The sequence below is a fragment of the Zootoca vivipara genome, chromosome 1, assembly GCF_965207765.1.
Source record: "Zootoca vivipara chromosome 1, rZooViv2.hap1.1, whole genome shotgun sequence".
NCBI lineage: Eukaryota > Metazoa > Chordata > Lepidosauria > Squamata > Lacertidae > Zootoca > Zootoca vivipara.
In genome coordinates this window covers 12,562,300-12,586,497 of record NC_142582.1, presented here as the reverse complement: position 1 = coordinate 12,586,497, position 24,198 = coordinate 12,562,300, and the positions used below count along the sequence as shown (strand labels likewise).

At 42.3% G+C, this 24,198-nt stretch overlaps 1 protein-coding gene across 3 annotated transcripts in view; it reads right to left on the bottom strand.

Moving 5' to 3' along the window:
- The window catches only part of HECW2 (HECT, C2 and WW domain containing E3 ubiquitin protein ligase 2), a 174,813-nt gene that overhangs the window by 112,183 nt on the left and 38,432 nt on the right, over positions 1 to 24,198 (bottom strand). For 2 of the 3 annotated variants that reach the window (XR_015946283.1, XM_088653442.1), the window contains exon 2: positions 17,599 to 17,929. Coding sequence is in view for 2 of the 3 variants with exons in the window: in XM_088653442.1 (XP_088509568.1) it covers positions 17,599 to 17,890 (292 nt within the window). In the remaining variant the exon portion in view is untranslated. Of the gene's footprint in view, positions 1 to 17,598; positions 17,930 to 23,240; positions 23,300 to 24,198 lie in introns of those variants that run through there. The other variant, XM_088653479.1, reaches the window with a different exon arrangement.

The following is a 24,198-nucleotide window of genomic DNA, read 5'->3' as shown; positions in this document are numbered from 1 at the left end:
TCAATATCTTTGAAACACTTTGTGCTTTTAATTGCAGCAGTTTAAGCAATTCATAGTTACATTTTGAATAACATTCTACAGTAGGGTCAAGCAGCACAGTGCTCTCTAGACGCTGGACTCCAACAAAAGAGTGATCCCAGCCAGTATTATTTTTCTAGAAAAAGATGTGCCGGAACTCACCATGAATGCCTCCGTTGTTCTGTATAATGGTGGTGGCACCCACCTCAGGTGCCGGAACTGAGTTCTGGCTAAAAAAAAGCCCTCACCCCATCTACAATAAAATGTTTAATCCTCTTCACCATGGATGGTCAACTGGCAGCCCATGGCTCCAAACTGTATTCAAGGTTTAGCAGAAAAAAGCCATTATTATTATTATTATGACCTGGAAGCTGTACACTGGCTCCCTCGGCCAATAAAGCAAGATGAGCTAATTAGGTCCGTGACTGGACCTAATGGTCAGGGGTACCTTTACCTTTACCTTTAACCTATATTAAAGTTCTAACACAAAGGCAATGCTGAAGTTTAAGCTATCTCTCAGAGACTATAGCCTGCAATGTGAGCCGGCTACATGAATTTGAATTAATGTTTATGGAATGCTCTCCCTAGGGAGGTTCGCCTGGCACCTTCATTGTATATATTTAGGTGCCAGTTGAAAATGTTTCTCTTCAACCAGGACTTTGGCTGATTCATATTCTACAGCCTTTTAAATGTGTCTGTGGGAAAGGGGGGGTCATCGTTTTGCTGCTTTGTGTTAATTATTTACTTGTTTTTATCCTGTATTTTAGACTGTGAGTCACCCTAAAATCTTATGGTGAAGGGTGGTATATAAATCTAATTATTTGTTGTAGTTGTTGTTGTTCCTCCCTTGCACATGGTAATTTTTTAAAAGGAAAAGAAGCAGCATTAAATAACACATAACCTCTCTGAGAAATGACCAGCACGCAGCAAGCTTAACCTCTTTCTGCCACCTGGGGTTGCTTGGTTTTTATTACAGCAAATGATCATTTGCTGTACATACATCAAACACAATTTCATTAAAAACAAAACAGGAACCAACAGCTGATCAGGACTTTCTAGGATTTAGTCCAGACATTTCCTATAAGCAAAAGTTCATGTTTACCAGACACTATGCAGAGCAGCAATAGAAGTTTCAGCACAGTAGGGGAACTATTCTAAAAAGAAGAAAAGAAAAGAAACCTTGGGAAAATGAAAATATTTAAAATGAATCAAAGAGTACTTTGAGCCAAATGGAAACTCTGAAACAAATAGTCCCAGGTACAATATAAACATTGCAACCCTGTCATAAATGCTAGAAAATAAACAAAGCAAGACTAGGCTGTGTGCTCACTGATCAATTAGATACTGGCTTGCAGCAGACTTTATTTTTGCAGACTGTTGAGAGGAATTCCTGGGAAGTTTATTACAGGATCCTCCATAGGGAAAAAATCAGTGCTAGCAAACAAGCATGCCCAACAGTACCAATACCAGCCCACAATATGCAGGTGCAGGGAGCACAGGACTTGTTCTAGGCCAGGGGTCACCAATGGGGTGAGTGCTTGTTTTCACAGAGTGTGTCTGGTGCCAGCGACAGTTTCTGCAGTTTGCAAATTTGCCCACAGATCCAGAAAGGTTGTTAGCCTCTGTTCTAGGTTGTCCTTTAGGTATGAACAGTCAATAATGAAGCCCAATGGGCCATGTCAAAGAAGAACCCCGTGTGCACCCTAAAACACGTCCAAGTATCCTCTGCAAAGTCTGGGAAACTTTGGTCAATTGTTTCCGAACAAGCCAGTATTCAGAAGCCACCTTCCTATCATTAACTACCACAACCCAGCTTGTTTTGAAGCTTCCTAGTAGAGATGCTACAGAAAGAGATGTTGCTTCCTGACATGTTTCCTCCCTGCAAAGTGGCAGGAAAGGGGTCTGCATGAAGCTTCCACATAACCTGGCTAATGGGTCTGAATTATAAATTAAAAGCAGTTTTAGGATCAGAAGAAGAAAAGTTCAAACTGTAGCGTGGCCACTAGCGTGTTGCCCTAAAAAGAGAACAAAACGGGCATAGATTTGTAGTAGGCGGACCAGTTTGAGGACCGGAGCACAATGGCACCTTCACCCGGCAGGTGAAACTGCCACCACCTCGCAGGGCCATAGCCGATGCAGCGAGTTTCTCCCTTTGCTTTCCAACACTGCGATGTATCACAATGTTTGACTGGTGATAATGTTGAAAAGTCGTTATCGCCCAGCCCTAATCTATAGGTGCAAATCCAGCAGTTAACATACTTTAAATAAAAATACAACACACCTGTGGTGAGGACGTGACCTTTGTCCGTGTGCTACCAACTGTGAATGGAGAACTTCCAAGACCCCTCCTGCTCTCCCCTCCTTGGGATTCCTTACATTTGAACTGGGCTTGTACCAGACAAACCCTCCAAATATGGGACTTCCTCCTGGAAGGTAGGCACATGACCACCCTTACCAAGCTCCGATACAATTCACAGCCTAAATTTTAAATCTAATATTATTTTGCTGCAAATTTGTGGTGTCTGTGAAGCAGACCTTGAAAACCATAAGCTTGTTATATCTGAAAACATGGCCTCATAGTCAAATGCACAAATTTAGCTCTCAGTCTTAAAATGTATTTGAGGCTGATTAATTTCAAGAGAACAGGCTTTTGAATATGTGCCCTCAGGTGACAGCTTAAAACAAATGTTAAAATATATACTGCTTCGAAAAGTGCGAGCCTCAAGGAACTAAGACGCTTAATGACATTTGTAAGAATATCTGCCTCAAACCATTTGCTGGTTTTTTTAATCAGTTGAATGGGGTTACCAGTTGTGCTCAATTTAGGCAAGCTAAGGCGTATGGCTTTTGCAAAGGGAGACAACTTGGCCAATAAATGATCTGGTTAGTCAATATGAGCACAATCCAGAAACATGTGTGAAAATCACACTGGGGAGAAGCTTACATTGAAGCGTATAAGCACGCACGAGACCAAACTATGATCATTAGTGGGACTCAGAGCAGATTCAAAGTTTAAACGGCACATGGTACCAACGTTACCACTTCTATGCACATGGAAAACTGCTCGTGTGAAAGAACTCTGTCACAGTGTTCCTGCACATGGAACACTGGGAGAAGACCAGGGAGCAGGGACTGCACTCAGACGCCAATCCCCAACCTCCTCCATGCCTTGATCCTTGTATATTAAATGCAGCATCCCTGTTTGCATGGAGAAAAAGAGGCAGGGCTACATCCATACAACTTGGGTAGAAACTCACAGAAGAGCTGGGGACAGGGGGTTGTGATTCAACTCATTCCTCCTCCATATAGATAAGCATCTCTTGATCTAGTTGCCCAAACAGTACACCCTCCAACATTTCTCCGGTGGAAATAGGGATACCCCATTCCATAATAGTAATTTTACTATTTATATCCTGCCCATCTGACTGGGTTGCCCCAGCTACTCTGAGCGGCTTCCAACATATAAAAATAATAATAACATTAAGCATTTAAAGGGTTCTCTATAAAGGGCTGCCTTCACATGGCTTGGGGGTTGGATAACTCCATACCCTCCAACATTTCTCTGAAGAAACTAGGGACATCCTAAGGAAAAGCGGAACATTCTGGGATCAAATCAGAAACTGGGGCAGCTTCTATAAATCCAGGACTATCCCTGGAAATAGGGACAATTGGAGGGTCTGAAGCAGGGCTTTTGTGTCTTTCACATGTAGGGGGGGTGTTGTCAAACATCACTGCTGAGATGGTGCAATCCTACGACAATGACTGTACCACATGTTCTGTTTACACTGTGCCAGCTCCTAAACACATAAATGTGTGCTTTAATCTCATTCCCCAAATAGTATCCTATGCAAAGAGCTCTTTGCCCATTTGTAATTTTTAAAGGTCTTAACCCACTGCAAAACTTATTCTACTGGTTGCTCATTTGTATTTTGTTTTCAACACAAAGTACTTTCCCATGAATATTTTATGGCTTGATGGCATCTTAGATCGTATGCACAATTGTTCAATATTCCAAGTAGTTTCATTTGCAATTCTCATCGATGCATAGATACACGTCACAAGATCTGCCTCTCTCATGATAGACTTCACAAGTTTTAAGTTCTATACATCCATAAAAATATAATGAGCATAGAAAATGTGATATATGTCTTTAATCTAGCTTTCAAACTTCGGTTATTCTAACAGTGGCCAGAAGAAAGCAAGAAGTTATGCAAGATTAAGCCAGAGCTATTGAAATATAGCTCATGGCACACTGAGCCGTGACCAGTTTGTCTGATGAGAAATATTGTTGCCCTTGATTTCTGCAATATGAATGGCTTCAGCTAACTCAAATTTCCCATTTAGAAACCCCTTACATTAAAGTAAAAGTGAAACTTGTGTTATGGCGTTTAAAACACCCCAATTTATTAATGGGATTTGCTAGCAACTCTGGGGTTGCGGCGCTCATCTCGCTCTATAGTCCAAGGGAGCCGGCGTTTGTCCGCAGACAGCTTCCGGGTCATGTGGCCAGCATGACAAAGCTGCTTCTGGTGAACCAGAGCAGCGCACGGAAACGCCGTTTACCTTCCCGCCGGAGCGGTCCCTATTTATCTAGTTGCACTTTGATGTGCTTTCGAACTGCTAGGTGGGCAGGAGCTGGGACCGGACAACAGGAGCTCACCCCGTTGCAGGGATTCGAACCGCCGACCTTCTGATCAGCAAGCCCTAGACTCTGTGATTTAACCCACAGCGCCACCTGGGTCCCTTAGCCTTTAGTAAACTGTAGTCTAATTATCTCTCAATATTATCTGCTCCTAGGAATTTTTCCAAAATAATTATTTTTTTAATTTAAACATACAGTAATAATGTGAAGGAGTGAGTAGAATTGTAAAACCTAAATAGTGCTCTTCAGAACTTAAATCGAATTAGCTGTGTTAAACAAAATTAGCAGAACTTAAACCAAATTCGAAGTGTTGGTGCTGACCTTTAAAGCCTTAAACAGCCTTGGCCCAGTATATCTGAAGGAGTGTCTCCACCCCTATCGTTCAGCCCAGACACTGGAGCTTCCTCACCAATAATAATAAAGTATTATCATTATCATTATTATTTATACCCCACCCATCTGCCTGGGTTTCCCCAGCCACTTTGGGCAGCTCCCAACAGAATATGATGATGATGATGATGATGATGATGGTGGTGGTGAAAAAACATTTTAAAAACCTCCCTAAACAAGGCTGCCTTCAGATGCCTTTTAGACATCCTTGACAAGTCCTTGACATCTGATGGGAGGGCTTTCCACAGGGCGGGTGCCACTACCGAGAAGGCCCTCTGCCTGGTTCCCTCTAACCTCACTTCTCGCAGAGAGGGAACCGCCAGAAGGTCCATGGAGCTGGACCTCAGTGTCCGGGCTGAACGATGGGGTTGAAGACACTCCTTCAGGTATACTGGGCCGAGGCCGTTTAAGGCTTTCCTAATCCTCTTCCTTGCTACTACCTTTGGCCTGCCCTCTCTGAGTAAGGAAGGAGTGAAGGGAACAAGGATATGAAGCAGAAGCAGTAACCTCTGCTGATTCTTCACATGAAAAAGAAAACAAACCCAAGGTAACAGCAAAGCACCGTGTTGTGTCATGTTCTACAGAACAGAAGAATTCGGAAGGAAATAGTTGAGTTATTCAGTTACAGAAGGCCATTATAAACAGTGGGAAAAATGTGAACTCCTTAAAACAAACAAACAAAAATGGATCGCGTTGCTTTGTATCACAGAGGAGAATGCCAGAGCGGGGACCTTCCTATATACCGTAGGTATTGGAGATTTCCTGTTCACCAGTCTGCTACCCGGTCATTAAAGAGGCTATAATTAAATATGTTTACTCATCTTCCCCCAAAAAAACTATGAGGGAGTGGTGAGAAGGGAAAAGAAACTGGGAAAGATGCCACTATAGTTTCAACCTTTCTGATGGTTTCCATAGAACTATTGGGTAGATCTGGACACTACTAGAATCGGGGCAGAATTCAATAAAAGTAAGCCAACCTCATGAGCTTGGAACTGAGGAGTTCCAAGGAGCCACTGAAATAGCAAAATTTCAGCCATGATTCAAGTCTTAGGGATGAGTAAATGGAAACTAAAGTTTATACAAGAAATGCACAATTCATACTCATTTGTTGTTGAAGAGTCAGACATCTGCCCTCATACTAAAGAACTAATGGGAGGTAGTGTTTATAGCAAAGCTTTCCAAACCATGTGTAGGGGCTGGAAAGGGGTTATTTAAACCTCTGGTTAGCTAGTAAAACTGAATTACTGTGTCATGAAATTATGCATGTCCCAAAAATGTGTCATCAACATGAAAAGTTTAGAAAGCTGTTTGGTTTATAGTGTCAGGCTAGGACTGGGTGGAAGGAACTCGGATTAAAATCCTCACTCGGCCATCAAGCGTACTAGAGACCATGGCTACTTAACTATCTCTCAACCTAACCTAACTCTCAGGATTATTGTGAACATTAAATGAAGGTGTTAAAAGAAAAATACTGCTCCCTTTCCCTTGCGGGGTATCTAAGAGCCAAAGGGAAGAACCCATGGAGAAAACCTGAGACAAAAATTTAATAAATAAAAATTATAAGCCACAATAATACTGTATTTCAAGGCTGTCATCACACTGTATTTTGTCACCGGTAATATGTGATTTCCTATCTATGCCCTACAAAGAGGAAGAGCAATAGGACCCTTATAGCTCTTCCTGAACTTAAGTTTCCTATTGAATGGTGCCTGTGACACCCCATCCTCCACTGTACTTGGTGCAGGTCTTTTCTTCAGGTCTTTAAAATCTTTTTGCTAGGCAAGCACTCAAGTTACTGTACTGCTCAAAAGCAACAGTGGTAGGTTGGATGGGTTGCAGAACACCTGCAAGACTACCTTCCTCCTCACCCATAGCAATGCTCACCCCATGCCATTAAATATTTTATTTCTTGTTTCCTTAATATTGCATTTGTTCGGAGCATGTGCTTGGCATTTTATTAAAGCTTCTGTGTCTATTTCATGGCTTTAAAAGCAAGCTATTCCCATTGCAAGGCATTCCCACCCCATAATATACAGACAGCATTACTCTACTTCCAGCTGATCAGGGCTAGAGCAAAGTACATACAGTACTAGAGCAGAGGCAGTCCCGGCCATTCTTTGTCACACATCTCCAAAAAACCTCAGGTTGTAAGGTTGGGTTAACCAGTGTGTTCAGTTTCAGTTTCTTGAAACAGGAGCAAAAATGTGGTGTGCTGCAGGGGCTAGCAGAGGGGATTGCTCTTTCAAAAGAGGTTTACGGATTAATAGGCGTTGACGTGCTTTAGGTTCATCTAATGTTTCTGTTCGCCAAATGTCTCCATCTGGTGAAGCAGCCACTCGCATCACAAAGGCAGGATGGAACAGAACATTGGTTTCTGTCCGAAAGATCATAAATCCCAGTGACGCGCCAGAAGTCTTTGCAGTGGAAATATACTGATAAGCCAAGCCAATGACAGCGAATGGGCCTCTACGGTTGCTGTCACTGAGCAAGAAAATGTTAGAAAAAAGGAAGCATACATATCCAAAGCAACACAGAGCGAAAATAAGTGTGAGCATTTGTGTGTCCTGAAGAGTCCCCGTCTCAGTGCTGGTGTTTAACTATATTCAGCAACGAAAAGACAGTCTCGGCATGGACTTTTGTGAAAATAAGTACTTTCATATGGGTGTATTTTCTCGTTAATTATAAAAAAGAGGGCTGAACACATCAATCAACTGGCCTGATCTGATTTAAACCCAAGCAGAGCAGCAGCACTGGATTTCACACATCAGTTTTTTACTGAAACTCTTTGGGCCTTCCTAATCTGGGGGGACACATAAACAACAAAGCTTCACTTTTTCATTAGGAAGACATCGTTCCACCCCATCGTTCAGCCCAGACACTGGGGTCCAGATCTGAGGGCCTTCTGGAGGTTCCCTCCCTGCAAGATGTGAGGTTACAGGGAACCAGGCAGAGGGCCTTCTTGGTAGTGGCACCTGCCCTGTGGAACGCCCGCCCATCAGATGTCAAGGAGAAAAAGAACTGCACAACAGGTCAGGATAGATAAGTTTTTCTAGGGCATGACTAGGGCATCATGCTACAATCCTATCTTCCGCCCTTTTTGTTTTTGTTGTTCTTGTCAATTTCAATGGGACATAAGCACATTGAACTTCCTCACATTTCACATTTTAGTTCTAAGATGAAAATGCACTCATGGGTTAGAGCTGCATTTGAAACGTTGCAATAACACACCCATACGTGTAATTGTGTGTCTACATGGCAACTGCCACACATATTGGGAAAAGATTGATTTATAACTCTGTGTACTTCAACCCTGACCATTGGTCATTCTAAGCGGGGTGCTGAGGGTTCAAACACATGAGAAGAACCACAGGTTCTCCGGACCTGTCATAGGTGATGCTTCAAGCAACTCTTCAGATTCCAGACAATAAGCAGAACATTTATAAATGTTAGCAATAATTTTGGAGTGCATAAATATCAAGGTAAAAAAAAGAAAGAACCCATCACATAATGTAGCTGCTACATTTGTATTGTACAGGTGTCGAGTTAAAAATACAAATAATGATCAAGTCTCCGTTAATCTGTTAAAGTTCTCAATTCAGAAGACATTTCAGAGGCTGAACAAAGCCTTTGAAATTGAGCATAAGGTGTTGAACTTTCCCCAATCTTTCCACTCAATCAGAGCTACAAGCGTAAGTGTATTAAAAGGGAGCTTATGTGAAAGCTTTTTTCCCCTTTTTAATCTTGTCTGACCTGAAATAGAAATCCTCCAGAATTTCCCCAATCCCAGCAGGTTTTACTATAAGCTCCAATCCTATCTAAATTGTCAAATATAGTCCTTATAATAATAAAAAACATGTTATTGAAAAGCTGCTTTGTATTTTTTCGTGAAAAAATGACAATCAGATTAACCGTGATAGAAACAAAGAGGGCCTAAATATTTTTCACCACAATTGTTCTCAGTATCTAGATTTAAGAAGAGTTTTTTTTAAAAAAATCTATATCCCAAAGTGTAGCACAAAAATAGGGTAGGGTTATTCAAAATTAGGCAGAAATTCTTAAATATTCATATCAACATAGCCATTGATTTTTTTAAATAGCAGTTGCTACTCCCCAGGCAAAATTTACATCACCAAATATGTTGGTCTATTTTTGAAGGGTTTCATTAAAAGAATGTTTTACACACACACACACACACACACACACACACACACACAAATAAACATTAGAAAATGGACCACATTCCAACACAGTGTTAATTCCGCTGCAGTGATTTCAACAACCTTAAGTAGACGACTCTGTGTTAGATAGTGGCTCAATAATTTCTCATGACTGTACTTCTAGGTTCTCACATTTCTTCCATTTCAAGGAGAGTTGCCAGAGAATTCTTGGGGGGGGGGGGGGACAGAAATGGGAGCAGAACTTGCTGATGTATGGATACTCAGAAGTTAGTCCCAGTTAAGTTCCAGGTAAGTGTGCACAGGATTACAGCCTGAAACCGTGAATAAATATGGCCTTAAGAGTGTCTCAGCCCTCCATCTGAAATATAAAGAGGGTGGCCTACCTTCCAGAATTGTTGTCATGCTTACAATAAGAGAATGTAAGCGAAGCACCGATATTTTGAAAGTGCTATCGATATAAATGCTAAATTATTCTTGAGATATACATTCAACTCACAGCCCTCTTTCTTCCTAGCTTATCTATTTGGATCATTTATTTATTGCCCTTTGTACAAACCACAGTGCGCTTTACAACGAAGTCAAATAATATATAAAAAAGAATCATTAAAATCCATAAAATAACACAGACTTTTAAGATACACAGCCCTGAAATAAATGCTGGAGCATTTCTAAAAGTTGTCATGTGAGAAAGGCAATTTGACTCATAAGCTACTCCTGAGTCTTCCTACTCAAAAGTGTTTTTTGTTTGTTTTTTGTTTAATGTAGCCCAGACAACATACCCACACACAGAAAATTTTGTGCAGAAATGTAGAGTGGATGTACCATCTATTTTACAATTTCACCCAGCACCCCCCACAAATTTGACAGCAGCACATAGTATTGAGAGGACACCTGCTTTGAATGTGTAATTAAAAAAAAAATTACTGTTCTGTGTTTGCTGAGTAACTCTTGCTTTTCAAAATGCGCTACCAGCCTCACGACATTCAGAAGCGTTCTGAAATAACCTGTAGATAGACTGTAGATGCACACTTGTGAAAGAAAAATCTTACATTGTTATCATTTGCCTTGTAACACAGTAAGAGCTAGAAAAATTACCTGTCTGAATGACCTCAAGGTGAAACAGTCTAACCAGAGGAGCTCCAAGTAAAGTGAGCAAGCAAATTAAATTAAAACACACAAAAAAGCAGCCACAAGTGCAAATAGGAATTATCGGTTGGTATCTTTCCAGTCTCCTACAGGCCCTTGTGGAAATTCACAAACCAGTTCATGTCAACTCACAGTAAAAGCAGAAGAAATAATGCAAATAGTTGACAGCCGCTGAATTTCACTTCCAGGAGCTTAACATATTAGGACAATACATATTGCAAATTGCAAAATCATATTATGTGGTTGACTCCATTTTCCTGCTACATGTTTATTTTTAATGTGGTGTTCATGAGGAGAGAGTGAGACTTATATGTGCTTCATGGATTACTGTTTTAGCAGAATCACAAAGCACATCTCATGTTAAAATAGTAATGTGTGGAATACCTCTAAAACAACCAAAATAATAAACAGCCAAAACAATAACAAAATGAGGTCTTTTTCTAGTTGAAGAGTTTCACTGCAAATGAACCACATACAGGATCCACAACCTTGGATCCTGAACACCTTGGTACTCGGATTGTTTTGGTTCCTGAATGCCGCAAACCCAGAAGCGAGTGTTCAGGTTTGTGAATGTTCTTTGGACCCAAACGTCTGACAGGGGGTTCCGAGGCTTCCGATTGGCTGCAGGAGCTTCCTGCAGCTTCCTGCAGCCAATGGGAAGCCGCGCTTTGGTTTCCAAACGTTTTGGAAGTCAAACGGACTTCCAGAATGGATTCCGTTCGACTTCCAAGGTACGACTGTACTTGTACCAATAGAATTTCAGCAAGGAAAATGTTGAAACCTGTCCCAACTGCCACAAACCATCAAAACCATAAATGCAAGAACTTCCATAAACGGTTTTATACATCCATGTACTATCCTCCTCAGGGTTTGTGTTTTACAATCAGGAGGAGCCTCTCTAAATGATAGGTTTAGACCAGCCATGTATACAATGCCAGAAAAGTTACTAACCTGCTAAAATCACTCTGCCCATCTTCCAAAAGCATGTCCACTTTCCTAGATGGAATTTCATGCAATTGTCACCTGCGTGGAATTCTTTATCACCTGTGGCAACCATTTACATAGCAAGTCTGAGTTAGACTAGAGTGAAATTATGTCTGTCCACAGTAGCCTTCCCCAGGCTGCTGCCCTCAAGTTATCGGACTACAGTTCTCATCAGCCCTAACCATTATGGGCCAGGGATGATGCAAGCTGCAATCCTACAGCACCTGGAGGGGGAAAGATACAACTCCTTATATCCAGCTGGCACCTCAAGTTAATGAAGTTCAGTTCTCCCCGAGATGCCAAAACTGTGCCTGGGCTGAACCACTTCAGACTGCAGGCTGCCACTCTTATGACAGAATGCTCCTCCATACAAAAACATTTGCTACACACACAGGAACTAGCTTATCGCACTAGGCTAGAATCCTATGAGATGGTTAGGTAGGACAGGAATCAACAGCAGTCTAACAATAGTAGTGAGAAGGACTAAGGAAGAAACTCTATGAAGCACAAACGAGCAATTCAACAGCAATCTGTTTGCCGGCACAGGGTTCAGTGGCTTCCACACACTCCATGTACGGAAAGGGCTGAGTTGTGGGGGCCCAGTAGACCATGCCCAGCTGGTTCTGTCATAGGAATGGAGGGATTAAGGAGGCCATCTCAGAATGCTACACCGGCTGACCAAAAAGATATTGGATCCTGTGGTCTGTTTGATATTCCTTCGTATGGAACTGAGACACACGCCAAAAAAGAAAAAGGAAGCTTTTAAGTCTCTTCAGAATAAAGCAAGCAGGAAAGTTTGGGTTTATTAAATCTACGTTGCCACTTCTTTCCACTAAAGAGTCTGACTGAAAAGAAGTGTGGGGAATGTCATTCAGGCACCAGGCCCATTGGCAGACCCACTCTGAGTTATAGTGATGTCTGCCAACGTGACATGAAAGCTGGCAACATCAACCCCACCATCTGGGAATCCCTTGCAGACAACCTTGATACAGTCAGGTTGTGTTTCCACAGCAGTGGCCAGAGGAGGAATGACCACTGGGAGGAGCGCAGAGAGAAGAAGCAACATGGTGCATCTACACCAGCGAAACCAGAAGTCTTCATCTGCCCCAGCTACAATAGAACATGTCTCTTCCGTATCAATCTATATAGGTCACAGCACATGCTGTAACTCTCCAACAGTTTGACTTTATCACCAATGGCACACTCTTCCATCGTCTCTCGAGATAGGCAGATGCCAACATATTTCCTGGACCACCTCGATTTTTCATTTGTGTGGCTATTGATAATGGCCACATAAGGTTTCCCAAAATTAATACTAAAGTCAGCATAAAAGTAAAGGAGATCACACACACACCCAAAAAAGTAAAACCTACAAAACAAATGGGATGAAATACATAGGCTATATCCCATACCTATCAATGTCAAGTTATAAATAGAAATGACTGAGTTTAATCAAAGAAAGGTTAGCACTTCTGGAAGGGCATCTCGCTGCCTCTGCTGGTCCCACTAGTACAGAACATTTGGCTGCTGCCCAGCAATTTTACATTTCTAATTCTGTAGCCCTTTTGCCTGGGCTCAGAATGCTGTTGTGTCTGAATTTTAGAGCTGGGACCAACGGCTGATAAGACATACTGCTGAACCTAGAGTTCTTTCCTGATTGTATTCCACCAAGACAGACAGGACTGACTAATCCATATGGAAACCCGATAAACCTGCGAGAAGCATCAACCTTCAGTAAAATGCCAGTTCATCAACTTCTGGGCTTCTTTTTAAAAATCCCCATCCACAACAGATCTTCAATTAAAAGAAGATTTAACTCAATTACTCAAAAACTCAATTACTAAGACTGTGGTGACTCAATAATTTTCTTCTTAGGATGGACTGTTGTCCAGTAAAGATATATTGCAGGAGACGGAGAAGTGAAACAGTAGTTGGTACCTTAAATGTGAAGCACAGAGGATATCTTCACAATGAAAACAGGGGTGCCCCTGCAGATGTATCCTGGGAGTCTCCCAAAGGAAGTGTGGCAAGTCCAGTACAATACATGAATGTGTCACCAGCATAAATTTAGGTGCACACACAGCAGGTAACTCCACAAGACAGAAGAATATGAGCTCGACCACAGCAAAATTAAGTGAGGCAGACCAATGGTCTAAGGCAGCTTCCTATAGGTGGTGTTCAGCTAAATTTAATTCAGAGCAGATCCACTGAAATTAATGAGCATGACTAAGTTGGGTCCTTTGATTTCAACAGGTCTAATCTGAGTAAAACGTAGTTGAATACCACCCGTTGTTACAAGTCAGAACACATATACTTCCCAAATCAACATTTTTGGCAGTTCCCCTGCTGCCTCCCATGCCATCTTAACACGCTGTTCTGCAGAGGCCCACAACTTTCTGGACCTGATTTTTAAGGGCACCGGGGGGGCCGCAGTTGTGAAAACAAATCAGCAAAAAAATTTCTCCTGACTTCTTTAGTGGTTGCTTCCACTGAATCAAAAGTCCTCCTATGGAATGGCACCAGTTGGATTCCACCCACTATCAATAGTCAATTGAAAACCTTAATACTTAAGCTGCCACTTTCCCACCATAATCAAAACGCAATACATATATTATCTGTTGACTATCACCCCTACAGACCCTCTTGGGTGTTAAGACCAGCAAAGGGTACTTTTGGTGCTTCCGAAGCCCACAGAAGTGTTGGGTCTGGTGGCAAAGGAGAGGGCCTTATCTGCACTCAGTACTGGAACTCCTTCCACACAGATTTGCATCTAGCATCTTCGTTGCACAAATGCTCCTCTTGACCCACACATTTGGCAGTTACAGTATATTGTTTTGTAAGATCCACCTCTTTTGCTGAATCTATACAGCTCTGTTTTGATCGGCACAGTTTTACCTTTTTATATACTAATTATTATACTTGTTTTCATAACTGCATATTGTATTGTATTGTTATAACCTGTCCTGGGGCACTGCAGCGAAGGACAGGTAGGAAGCCTGATAAACAAATAGATAAAATATCAACAGGTTATAGTGCAAAGACAACTGCTAGTGCCTTTTAATGAACAAGCGCCTTTACCCATAAAAGAATCATGAAAATGCTCGTGCTGATTGGATCTGATGAAAAGGGAATAAGCTCGTGTCACTAACATTCATAATATCCCACTGTCACTTTAACCAAGAAGCAACTAATGACAGCAGGAAAATAACCTTTCGAAAGAAGGGAATAAAATCGGTTGTAGTTAACTGAGCAAATGGAAGATTTACAATGGATTTCTCTCTTTCATATCATTTCTCAGAAAGTTAAGCTATTAACTTTCCTGTGGAGAGGAGCAACCAGCTTTTTTGTCTGTTTCTGTCACATCAGAGAATGCTTCTCTTTGATGATGGTGAAGAGTTTGAAGTATATTGTACACAACATCAACCCCCTACCAGTTGAGTTAAATGCCTACAGGAAGATATAGAAGAGAATGGAAGAGACAAATCTGCAACATTACCTTTAAAAATACACTTAAGCATGTAACTAGTTCTAGTAAAACAAAAATAAAAACCCTATGGCAGGTGCCCTTATCCATGCACCAGAAGTCCTTGCACCAGAAGTCCTTCATTTTTGTTAAAGTATATTTTGTCAAACAGTTTGAGGATGATTGATAACTATGTTTATTTTGTGGTAAGGAAGCAATCGATTATCCTTCGCACCACAAGAATTAACTTTTTTTTTTACACAAACTCTGATGAGTCCCACCCCCCCACCCCTTTTTTCTATTTTTGTGAACTAGGAAGTAAACATTTTTCCTTTGTCTAATAGCATCGCTGTCAAACAACTATCCAGTGTTGGAAGGGGAAAAAAATTCACCTGAACTGCTGCATTACCCTGGCATCTCGCCAAAAAACCTCTCTTACGCGTAAGGCAAGCTGCAGGTAATGTGTGTAACTTGCAGAAACAAAGACAAAACAGATCCAAGTGCCTTAGTCTGACTGTAAATCAAGCTCATTCTTCGAAAATCAGAAGACCAGCACATGATGCTGAGAGGTAACAAAGCTATCTTTTCCATCCAAATGCTTCTTATTGCACTTTTCACTACTGGAGTGAAGTTAACTTCATATTCCCTCAGTCCATTAAGACAGCAAAAGTAAAAGCTTTATATATCAATACCCTATAGGGTAAAAAGGTAAAGGACCCCTGGACGGTTAAGTCCAGTTGAAATCGACTATAGGGTGCAGTGCTCATCTCGCTTTTCAGGCAGAGGGAGCCGACGTTTGTCTGCAGGCAGCTTTTTCGGGTCGTGTGGCCAGCAGGACTAAACCACTTCTGTCGCAGCGGGGCTGAAGCCAGAGCGCACGGAAACGCCATTTACCTTCCCGCCACAGTGATACCTATTTATTTACCCGCACTGCTAGGTTGGCAGGCGCTGGGACAGAGCAGCAGGAGTTCACTCCGTCGTGCGGATTCGAACTGCCGACCTTACAATCAGCAAGCCCAAGAGGCTCTGTGATTGAGACCACAGCGCCACCTGTGTCTCTATAGGGCAAATGCACAGGATCACAAGTGTGGGGAAGGAATCACACTTTTTAATAGTATAAGAGTGTGAGCAGTTATATGAGTGAGCATTTCAAATATTCAAAGAAATGAATTCTGCTCAGCAATGTTTGCAACAGCCTTGTAATGTAAGTCAGTAGTATTATCAACCCCACCACACGCATACTGAATATAGAGAGGTTGAGGGTGAAAGGACTGGAGTTGAAGGCCACTTAGCTCACAGCTGAGGTAAGATTCGCATAAGAGACTTTGCAATGCCCAGCCACTACGTTACTGTGCAGTTGGCATGAGATGTGACCCCTTGGGCAAGGGGAATGAGAAGTCCACAGCTTTATTAGAAGGTAAGCATCCTGTAGAGTTTTGGGTGGAATCCCACAAGAACATTCCAGAGAGCCCAACAGCCCCCTTGCAAATACCAGCACAACCAACGCAGCAAGACACTAGTTATATCAGTGGATCAGTTAGCTAAGAAGAGTACAGCATTTTACCAGGTACCATAGATATGTTTCCAACAACATTGTTACGGAAAGGCAAATCTCAAGGAAAGACACTCAGGAAATGCATGACAAATGAACAGTTGTGTATCTATTGTGCTAACCATTTATGCAAAAGCAGCCTCAAAAAATTGCTTCAACTACACACGGCTAACAACCTAACCTGATATTGTATAGTCAACAACCAGGTAAGGTGCACTGTCAAGCAAGTGTTAAATCTTGTTAAATCGTTTTGAGACTTCTTTGTGTAAAGTGACTAACAAATGTAAATATTAATAAATAGGAAGTAGTAGTGATAGTCGTTAAATGTGTAAGTAAAGTGCAACGGTCAGCATGGGTCAAAATGTATTAGCATTAGCCACCGTTCATGAGATGCTGGTTTCTAAAGTTGTTCACGGCATAAACAGAACCTGGGGCATGTTGCTGAAGTGGTTGGGTAGAGCAGAAGTGGAATCTATCCTGTTAGCATCATCCTAAAGGTCAGCTGAACCAGACAATAAAGTACTAGCTGATCCCCATCTTTCCAGTCAAAGGTACTAAGTAGTTACAATGGAACAGCACATGCATTTCCAAGACCAGCTTGCTCCACTCTGGCACTGCAGCTGCATCAGTTTAAGTTACTATGAACTTTAGGGTATAAAAGAGGAGTAGCTCTGTACACCAATTCATATCTTGTATATGTGGACTCAGTATTATTACCTAAGCACTCTATGGTGTAAATACACAAAATAAGTAAACGCTGGTTCTGATACTAAGGGGACATAGCTTATGGACAAGTTTCGTAAACAGCACACTACTGTTAACAAATAACATTGTAAATATATATATATATATGTTCCTGTGATTTTGAAGTTATTTCTATGGCTCCCCGCGCCCTCCCCCGCCCCCCTGAAGCATGCCAAGTTAAAGCTACAAGAAAGCTAAAACTTCATCTTATTTCCACAGAAAGGAGCCAACCCTTTGAACTTCTAAGCTTTATTGCAACCAAGTGTATTTAAGAATAGAAAGAGCTTGAGCACAACGTATTTTCTGCAATCAAGAAGATTGCCTTTCCGTAGATATCAGATCAGGACAAAACCGAAAGCTTTGATAACGAGGAGCATGTTTTTACACGAATCACTGGAAAACTTTGTACTGTGTTATCTTTATCTAACTGTTTCTATTTGTTTACGCCAGCTAACAAATGGAACGAAAGCTCTTTGCTTACCAATGTGATAAAGTCCTATCCAGTCTGTGGGATCCACTTCTTCTTTAATATCCCAGAAAATGATGAGGTTCTGAGACTGCCCTAGGGTGTATTCATACATGCTTGCAGTCAAACTAGAGCGGCTGTCAGATGTCACTAGGTCAGTGTCACTATTAGCACGCTGAAGGTTCATGTTCTCAGGAATGGTGCCCTGAGATGCCAGACTCTGGAGGTTCTCAGGGCTCAGTGTGTATCGCAACTGGGGATTCCTCCGTCGCACAAAAAGCAGATGTTCCCTGGCTGAGCTGGTCATCTTGAGCTTGTTTTCACAGGAGAGGTTTCACATAGAGAGCTGTAAAGAAGAAAACGCAAACGTCAAAATACAAACTCTCTTGTACATCTGCTGAGATCGGAAAATTGATTAGGAGAGGTAAACTGTTTGGTGGTGGTTGTTTTTTAAAAGGCTGTGGAGAGAAGCTTTCACTGTTAATACCCCAAAAAGGCTTTTCACAAAGAAAACACATCTTTTTCAAATAAAGTTCTGCTCACATTTTGGCCTACCTACTTTACCCAAGCTCACCAGGCCAGTTAAATCACTCAAAATTATCCTCTTTATAGGAAACACTATGTTTCCTATAAAGGTCAATTAAAGTCACTAGTGGAGTCTATAGGAATCTTGTAAGCTGGCTTTCAGTCCAGCAGTAAATGCAGCGACCAGTGCAGCAAATGGGCAGGGAAGTGGTTTGAGAAGGTGCATTTCAAAAGAGGAAAAACAGAAGGTCCTAAAACAGCGTGGAAATCCCAGCTTTAACCATGTTCACAAAGTGTTCCGTCACCTATTGAGTTTATACCTTGCAGATTTTTCCTGGGAAGAAGCTACTTTTATCATGCCTTAATTTCCCCCCAAAACAGCTATCGTATACGGTATTCACATGCACATACAAGGATGGTCTCTACGGGCAGCAGAATGAGTTGCCGCAGTACTGAAGGGGCAGAATGGGCTGGTGAAATGAATGACAAACAGCTGGCGCAAAATCTCTCCCCCTGCTGCGTTAATCCCACCTTGCACACAGGAAATTATGTTAGCATTTTGACATCAGTATTGAGACTACAGCTGCTGTATAAGAAAATGCAGTTGTTTAATCCCACAAAATAACTGCTCGGCTTTCCCATAGGCCCTGCCAGTTGAAGGAGTCAAAGCCATATGAAAGATGATATACAGCTATGATATACAGATCAACCACAACCAGTGCTGTTTTTCTAGAAAAAAATGTGCTGGAGCTCACCATTATCTTCTCTCCCTTGTTCTCTTGGAGAATGGCAATGGAGCCCAACTGAGAGGTGCTGAGCTGAGCTTCTGCAAGCTCCGGCTTGGGGGGGGGGGGAGCCCTGACTACAACTTACTATTTTGCCCAAACGCAACAAACTCATTTCTACCATAGCCGCAGCCTTGGATTCAAACAGAAATCAAACATTGTGCTCTGCCCCCTCTCTAGCTTGCTCCTTTCCCTCTAATTCACACCACAGCCCCCAAACTCTGCCTCTGTAATTCTAACTACCTCTGAGTTGAGAGAGGGTCTCCACCCATTTGTTGTCTCGCACAGAGCCCTCTTTCCTTTGTTTTCTTAATAGGCCATCACCCCAGGCGACCAACTCATGTGGAAGCTAGCCTGGCTTACAGGTTAACACTTGCTGGATCCAGGGGTTCAGGAAGCTAGTCTGGCTTGATTAGCTTTTAACACTTGCTGGATCCAGGGATCTGAGGGGTCTGGCAACCACAAACTCTTAACAGTATATAAGTCTTTAAATAGAGAAACATGATACAATAAAAGCAAGCAGGGGGAAATTCAACTCCCAACACATTATGTCATATTTTATAATGCAAAATTGTTACACGTTAACTGTAAATACCACCTGTAAATGCCATTTACTAGAAATCAATCTTAAGTTTCCCAGCAAAATCAAATACGGCTCCCTCCTAATAAGATTTACGGGCTGCCTTCTGAATTGTCTGGCAATTCATGAAAGATTGCAGGTACTGTAATCATACTTCCACATCATCTATTTTTTCTACCAAGCCCAAATCTGGCTATGAATGCAGTCTTCCAGCGCGGTGGGCGGGTGGGCGCAGCGGCGGGCGAGCGGGCAGGCACAGCGCGATCTCTCTGGCGCCCTCCCACCCCGTTTCCCAGCGCGGTGGGCGGGTGGGCGCAGCGCGGCTCCCACAGGCGCAGCTGCGCGGCGGATCGGCCGGCCAGCGGGCGCAGCTCGCGGCGCCTTTCTGGCGGGCCGGCGCCATGGTGCCCTGCGCCACCGGGGGTCTACCTAGAGCCGGGCCTGGACAGGCGGTTCTTCTCATGCAAAGCTACCACTGGCTTATTGCTCCAGTGACACAAAGACAGCCTCAAAAACCAACAGCCGACATTCATCTGGATTAGAATAATAAAAAACCACCTCTATGTAAAGCTGCAAATTCATGACAGATAAATGTGTGCACGGGTGGAGGGGAACAAGATCATGCTAACACAGACCAATTCCACCCCATATGGCTGCTGCACATTGATGGAGTCTCTTTCGCAGTGTGTATACACCCACAAATTTCATAGGGTTGCCAGACCTCCAGGTCTGACTTGAAGTCTCCAGGTGTGCCTTGTCCTCCCCAGGTAGTGGGTGTTGCACTTTTTTCTCTGGGGGGCATGAGTGCCTTTAATTAAAGAAAAACAATTAAGATGGCCATGCATGCAACTTATAAGGTTCAGCCCAGCAGGAGCTGGCTGCAAATTACTGCACAGACACGGCAGGGTGTGTGTGTCCTACTTGCCTCTGCTCCCTTCTATCTCCAGGGCCCGCCCCCAGACACCACCAGGGGGGCCCATGACATCACCCCTAGATCTCAAGTTTGGGCCCTAAAATATCAGGGTCTGGGTTCCTCCAGTCCTAACAACCCTAGCTGTACATGACACTTGTATTCTAACAAAAATGCAGGTTATAAAACATGCATATGTGCAACTCGTACATGCAGAATAACCCATAAACACATGGAGGTACAACTCAGCATTCCTTCATGTGTTGAGAATTATCATCTGCACAAAGCTAATAGTGGGTCAGTGGAGTGGTTTTGAGAACCAGCTGCTATCTCTGAAAATTTCTACACACACACACACACACACAGAGAGAGAGAGAGAGAGAGAGAGAGAGAGAGAGAGAGAGAGAGAGAGAGAGAGAGAGAGAGATTAGATTTAAGAGGGGGAAAGGTCCTGTTTGTTCATTCAGCAGAGAATAGGACCAAGAAGGGGAGATTTCAGGGCAGATTCAAAGTCTCTGTAGACTGCATTTGTCCCATCAGATGGATGTTTGTCATCTCTGGGTTAGGGAGTCAGATTAGGATAAAGGTAAAGGACCCCTGACCATTAGGTCCAGTCACAGGGGTTGCGGCGCTCATCTTGCTTTAGAGGCTGAGGGAGCTGCCGTTTGTCCACAGACAGTTTTTCCGGGTCATGTGGCCAGCAACGTAACACCAAAACCAGAGCAGTGCACGGAAACACCATTTACCTTTCCGCCGGAGCGGTACATATTTATCTACTTGCACCTTTTTTGCGTGCTTTCAAACTGCTAGTTTGGCAGGAGCTGGGACTGAGCAACGGGAGCTCACCCCATCGTGGGGATTCAAACCGCCGACCTTCTGATCAGCAAGCCCAAGAGGCTCAGTGGTTTAGACCACAGCGCCACCCGCGTCCCAGGGCGTCAAATTAGAAAATTGAAATTCAAATCCCCAATCAGTCATGAAGCTCACCGCATAACCACAGGGCTGTCACTGCTTCTCAGTCTAACAGACCTCACAGGGCTATTGAGAGGGGGGAAATGGTTGGGATGGGGAGTTGAATATATATGCCATCTTGAGTAATGTGGTAGTTAAGGTAGGATATAAATGTAATATCTGCAAAGTCATTTATTTACTTGCTGAATTGCCCTAAGAAAAGCTTTGGCTCATCTCATCTCTCTGCTGCTTCTCAGATCCACTAATCCAAGATAGTTGCAACGAAGAATATAGATCACGAGCATACTGAAAGCTCAGTATAAATTATTTAATGGCAGAAATGTTTCCCACGTGAAAAGTGCTGCTTCATTTTGCCTTTGGAAGACCAGTGTAATATTATAGGTAAAACTCAGCATTGTGAAGAGGAAAAGTATTTCCCTTGAGTTCATACATTGCCCTCTTTGTTTTACTATTTGCATTAGTGCCACTGAATCATTTCTTCCTTATGTAGGCGAAAGTTTGTCAGTTGCCTGCAATGAAGCTGATGGGAGTTGTAGTCCAAAACATCTTTGGCAAAGCTTATTAGAGGCATAGGCCTGATGGACAGAGGTGGCATGGAATAATACACCAGCACATTTTGGTTGGTGTATATTATTTCTAGTTACAATATATGCCAATCACAATATATTAAATATGAATCAGGTCAAGGAAATGGGAGGGGAATAAGTAGGTTTCAGTTGCCATTTGTTCTTCCCATTTTCTTAGAAAGCGAAAGGAACTGTTCTCAAAGGAGGCCTGGTTTACTCCAGTAGGATTTCGCCAAGAAGCAGGGGATCAGAAATACAGTACTAGTTTATATTACAATGGAGTGGGAGAGGGTTCCACGAAAACTCTCAAGATAAACGGATGCCTTAAGTCTTTGGCAATGGCTATGTTGCATGTGTTGAAGTAAACTCCTACATACAATGCAAAGAGTTGGCTGAAACCAATCTCATTGTCCAAGAGGGCAGTGAACAATGTAGATCTTGATTTCAGGAAAGCGTTTGACCCTGTGCCAGACAAAGTATTTCCACAGAACTAGAGATGAGTGGAGCCAAACATGCCAGTATTAATAGGTGGGCAAACTACTATGAAAGGACACATGGGGAATGTGAATTGCAAAGTCATTTCGACACCAGGTTCAGATGTATTTATTTGCCCAGGCATTTTAAGTTTTGTAAGTCTTACCAAATGAGCTCCATTGTTTTTAGCTGCCTTACTTGTTTGTTTTTATTGCTAGTATTTAACAAATTCATAGACAGTTTCATAGCATGAAGTCATCAAAGAGGAGTACAAGATGTTTAATTTTTGCACCGTGCTGTTGATTTCATCACCCAGTTCGTTTTTACTTTGTTTTATGTTCTGCACCCCATCTATCTGCATAAATGAAGGGTGGGTTCTAAATATTTTTAAATAAATAAATTCTATTCCAAAAGGAGCCAGCTTTGGTCTAGCCCTGTTCAACATGGAAAATTAGCCTAACTGCAAGAGAGAGAGAGATTGCTTCTTTGCATTTTTTTCCATTCACACTTAAAATGTCTCACTGCCAGTCTGCCCCCACAGTAGAAGAAAATGCTTCTTTCCTGGGGAAGGGAACATGTGCCAATGCAACTGTATGTTAATTATACATCATATTAGTAGGCAGCAAGAACTAAAAGAGTTCAAATCAATCCCACTAGACATTTACCACCAGATATAGCAATACCTGATGAGCTTTGGAATTTTCTTTTTGTCAAACAAACTACCTGTGAAGCTGTTTTTGCGGCACTCTGTAACTGCCAAGAGACACTGGGTGGTTTGTATATAAGATGTAGAGCAATTCATAAATATCTAAGCAAGTATACAAGTAAAATGATTTTTGTCATACCTAGAAACCTTGTAACTCTTCTCCGATTTGGACAGACCCATTTCCACTTGCATGCATCCACATTCACCCATAAACACATCAGCTTCTCTCTGGCTTGGTGCAACCCCTGCCTCACAGCAACCAAGCACCTGTCTTCCTTCCTCAGGAGCACTGATGCTAGCCTGCCATCTGCAGGCTTCTAAAACCCCACAAGTCACCTGCTACTGACCACTGCTGTAGGTCATTACTATTTATGTCTTATAATCCAAAAAATTGCTGATTTTCTCAATGTGAACCTGATGTACCCCATGCAAAGCAAGGATTTGAATTCTACCCACAGAAACACAGTGCATCACGGCGAATTATTTTTAGGCTGGAATCCTGTGCCCAGTTATCTGGGAGCAAGTACCATTGAGCTCAGCTGGACTTTTGAGTAAACCTGTATAGGACTGCACCGCTAAATTATTTTTAAGAATAGAGAAAGCATAGCAGAAAAGTGCTGGGAATACAACCTCCTTAGGGTATAAAGTGTTCACGCAGAAGTATTAAAATCTTTAATTATGTCAAAGGAACATGCAATTTTCCAACAGAAGAAGACGAATTAGTATGAAACCCGATGGTGCAGTTAATATATTGCATATTATATTGTTTCACTCATGTGAAATAGTAGAAAAGTAAATCTCCTGAATACCTTTACGAGAAGCAAAGGAAAAGAAAGAGAAATTCTGGGGAGTATATTTCTTCAAGGAAATGTTTTAAATGAAAAGTAAATGATTGTTCTGGAAAATGACAGATGTTTTGAGACTACAATTCCCATCATCCCTGACCATTGGCCCTGCTAGCTAGGGATCATGGGAGTTGTAGGCCAAAAACATCTGGAGGGCCAAGGTTGAGGAAACCTGGCCTAGACCTTCCCAGCACGGACTTTAGAGCTAAGGAGCAAGAATAGATGTTGTTGAGATAAAACGTAAGAGGAGCT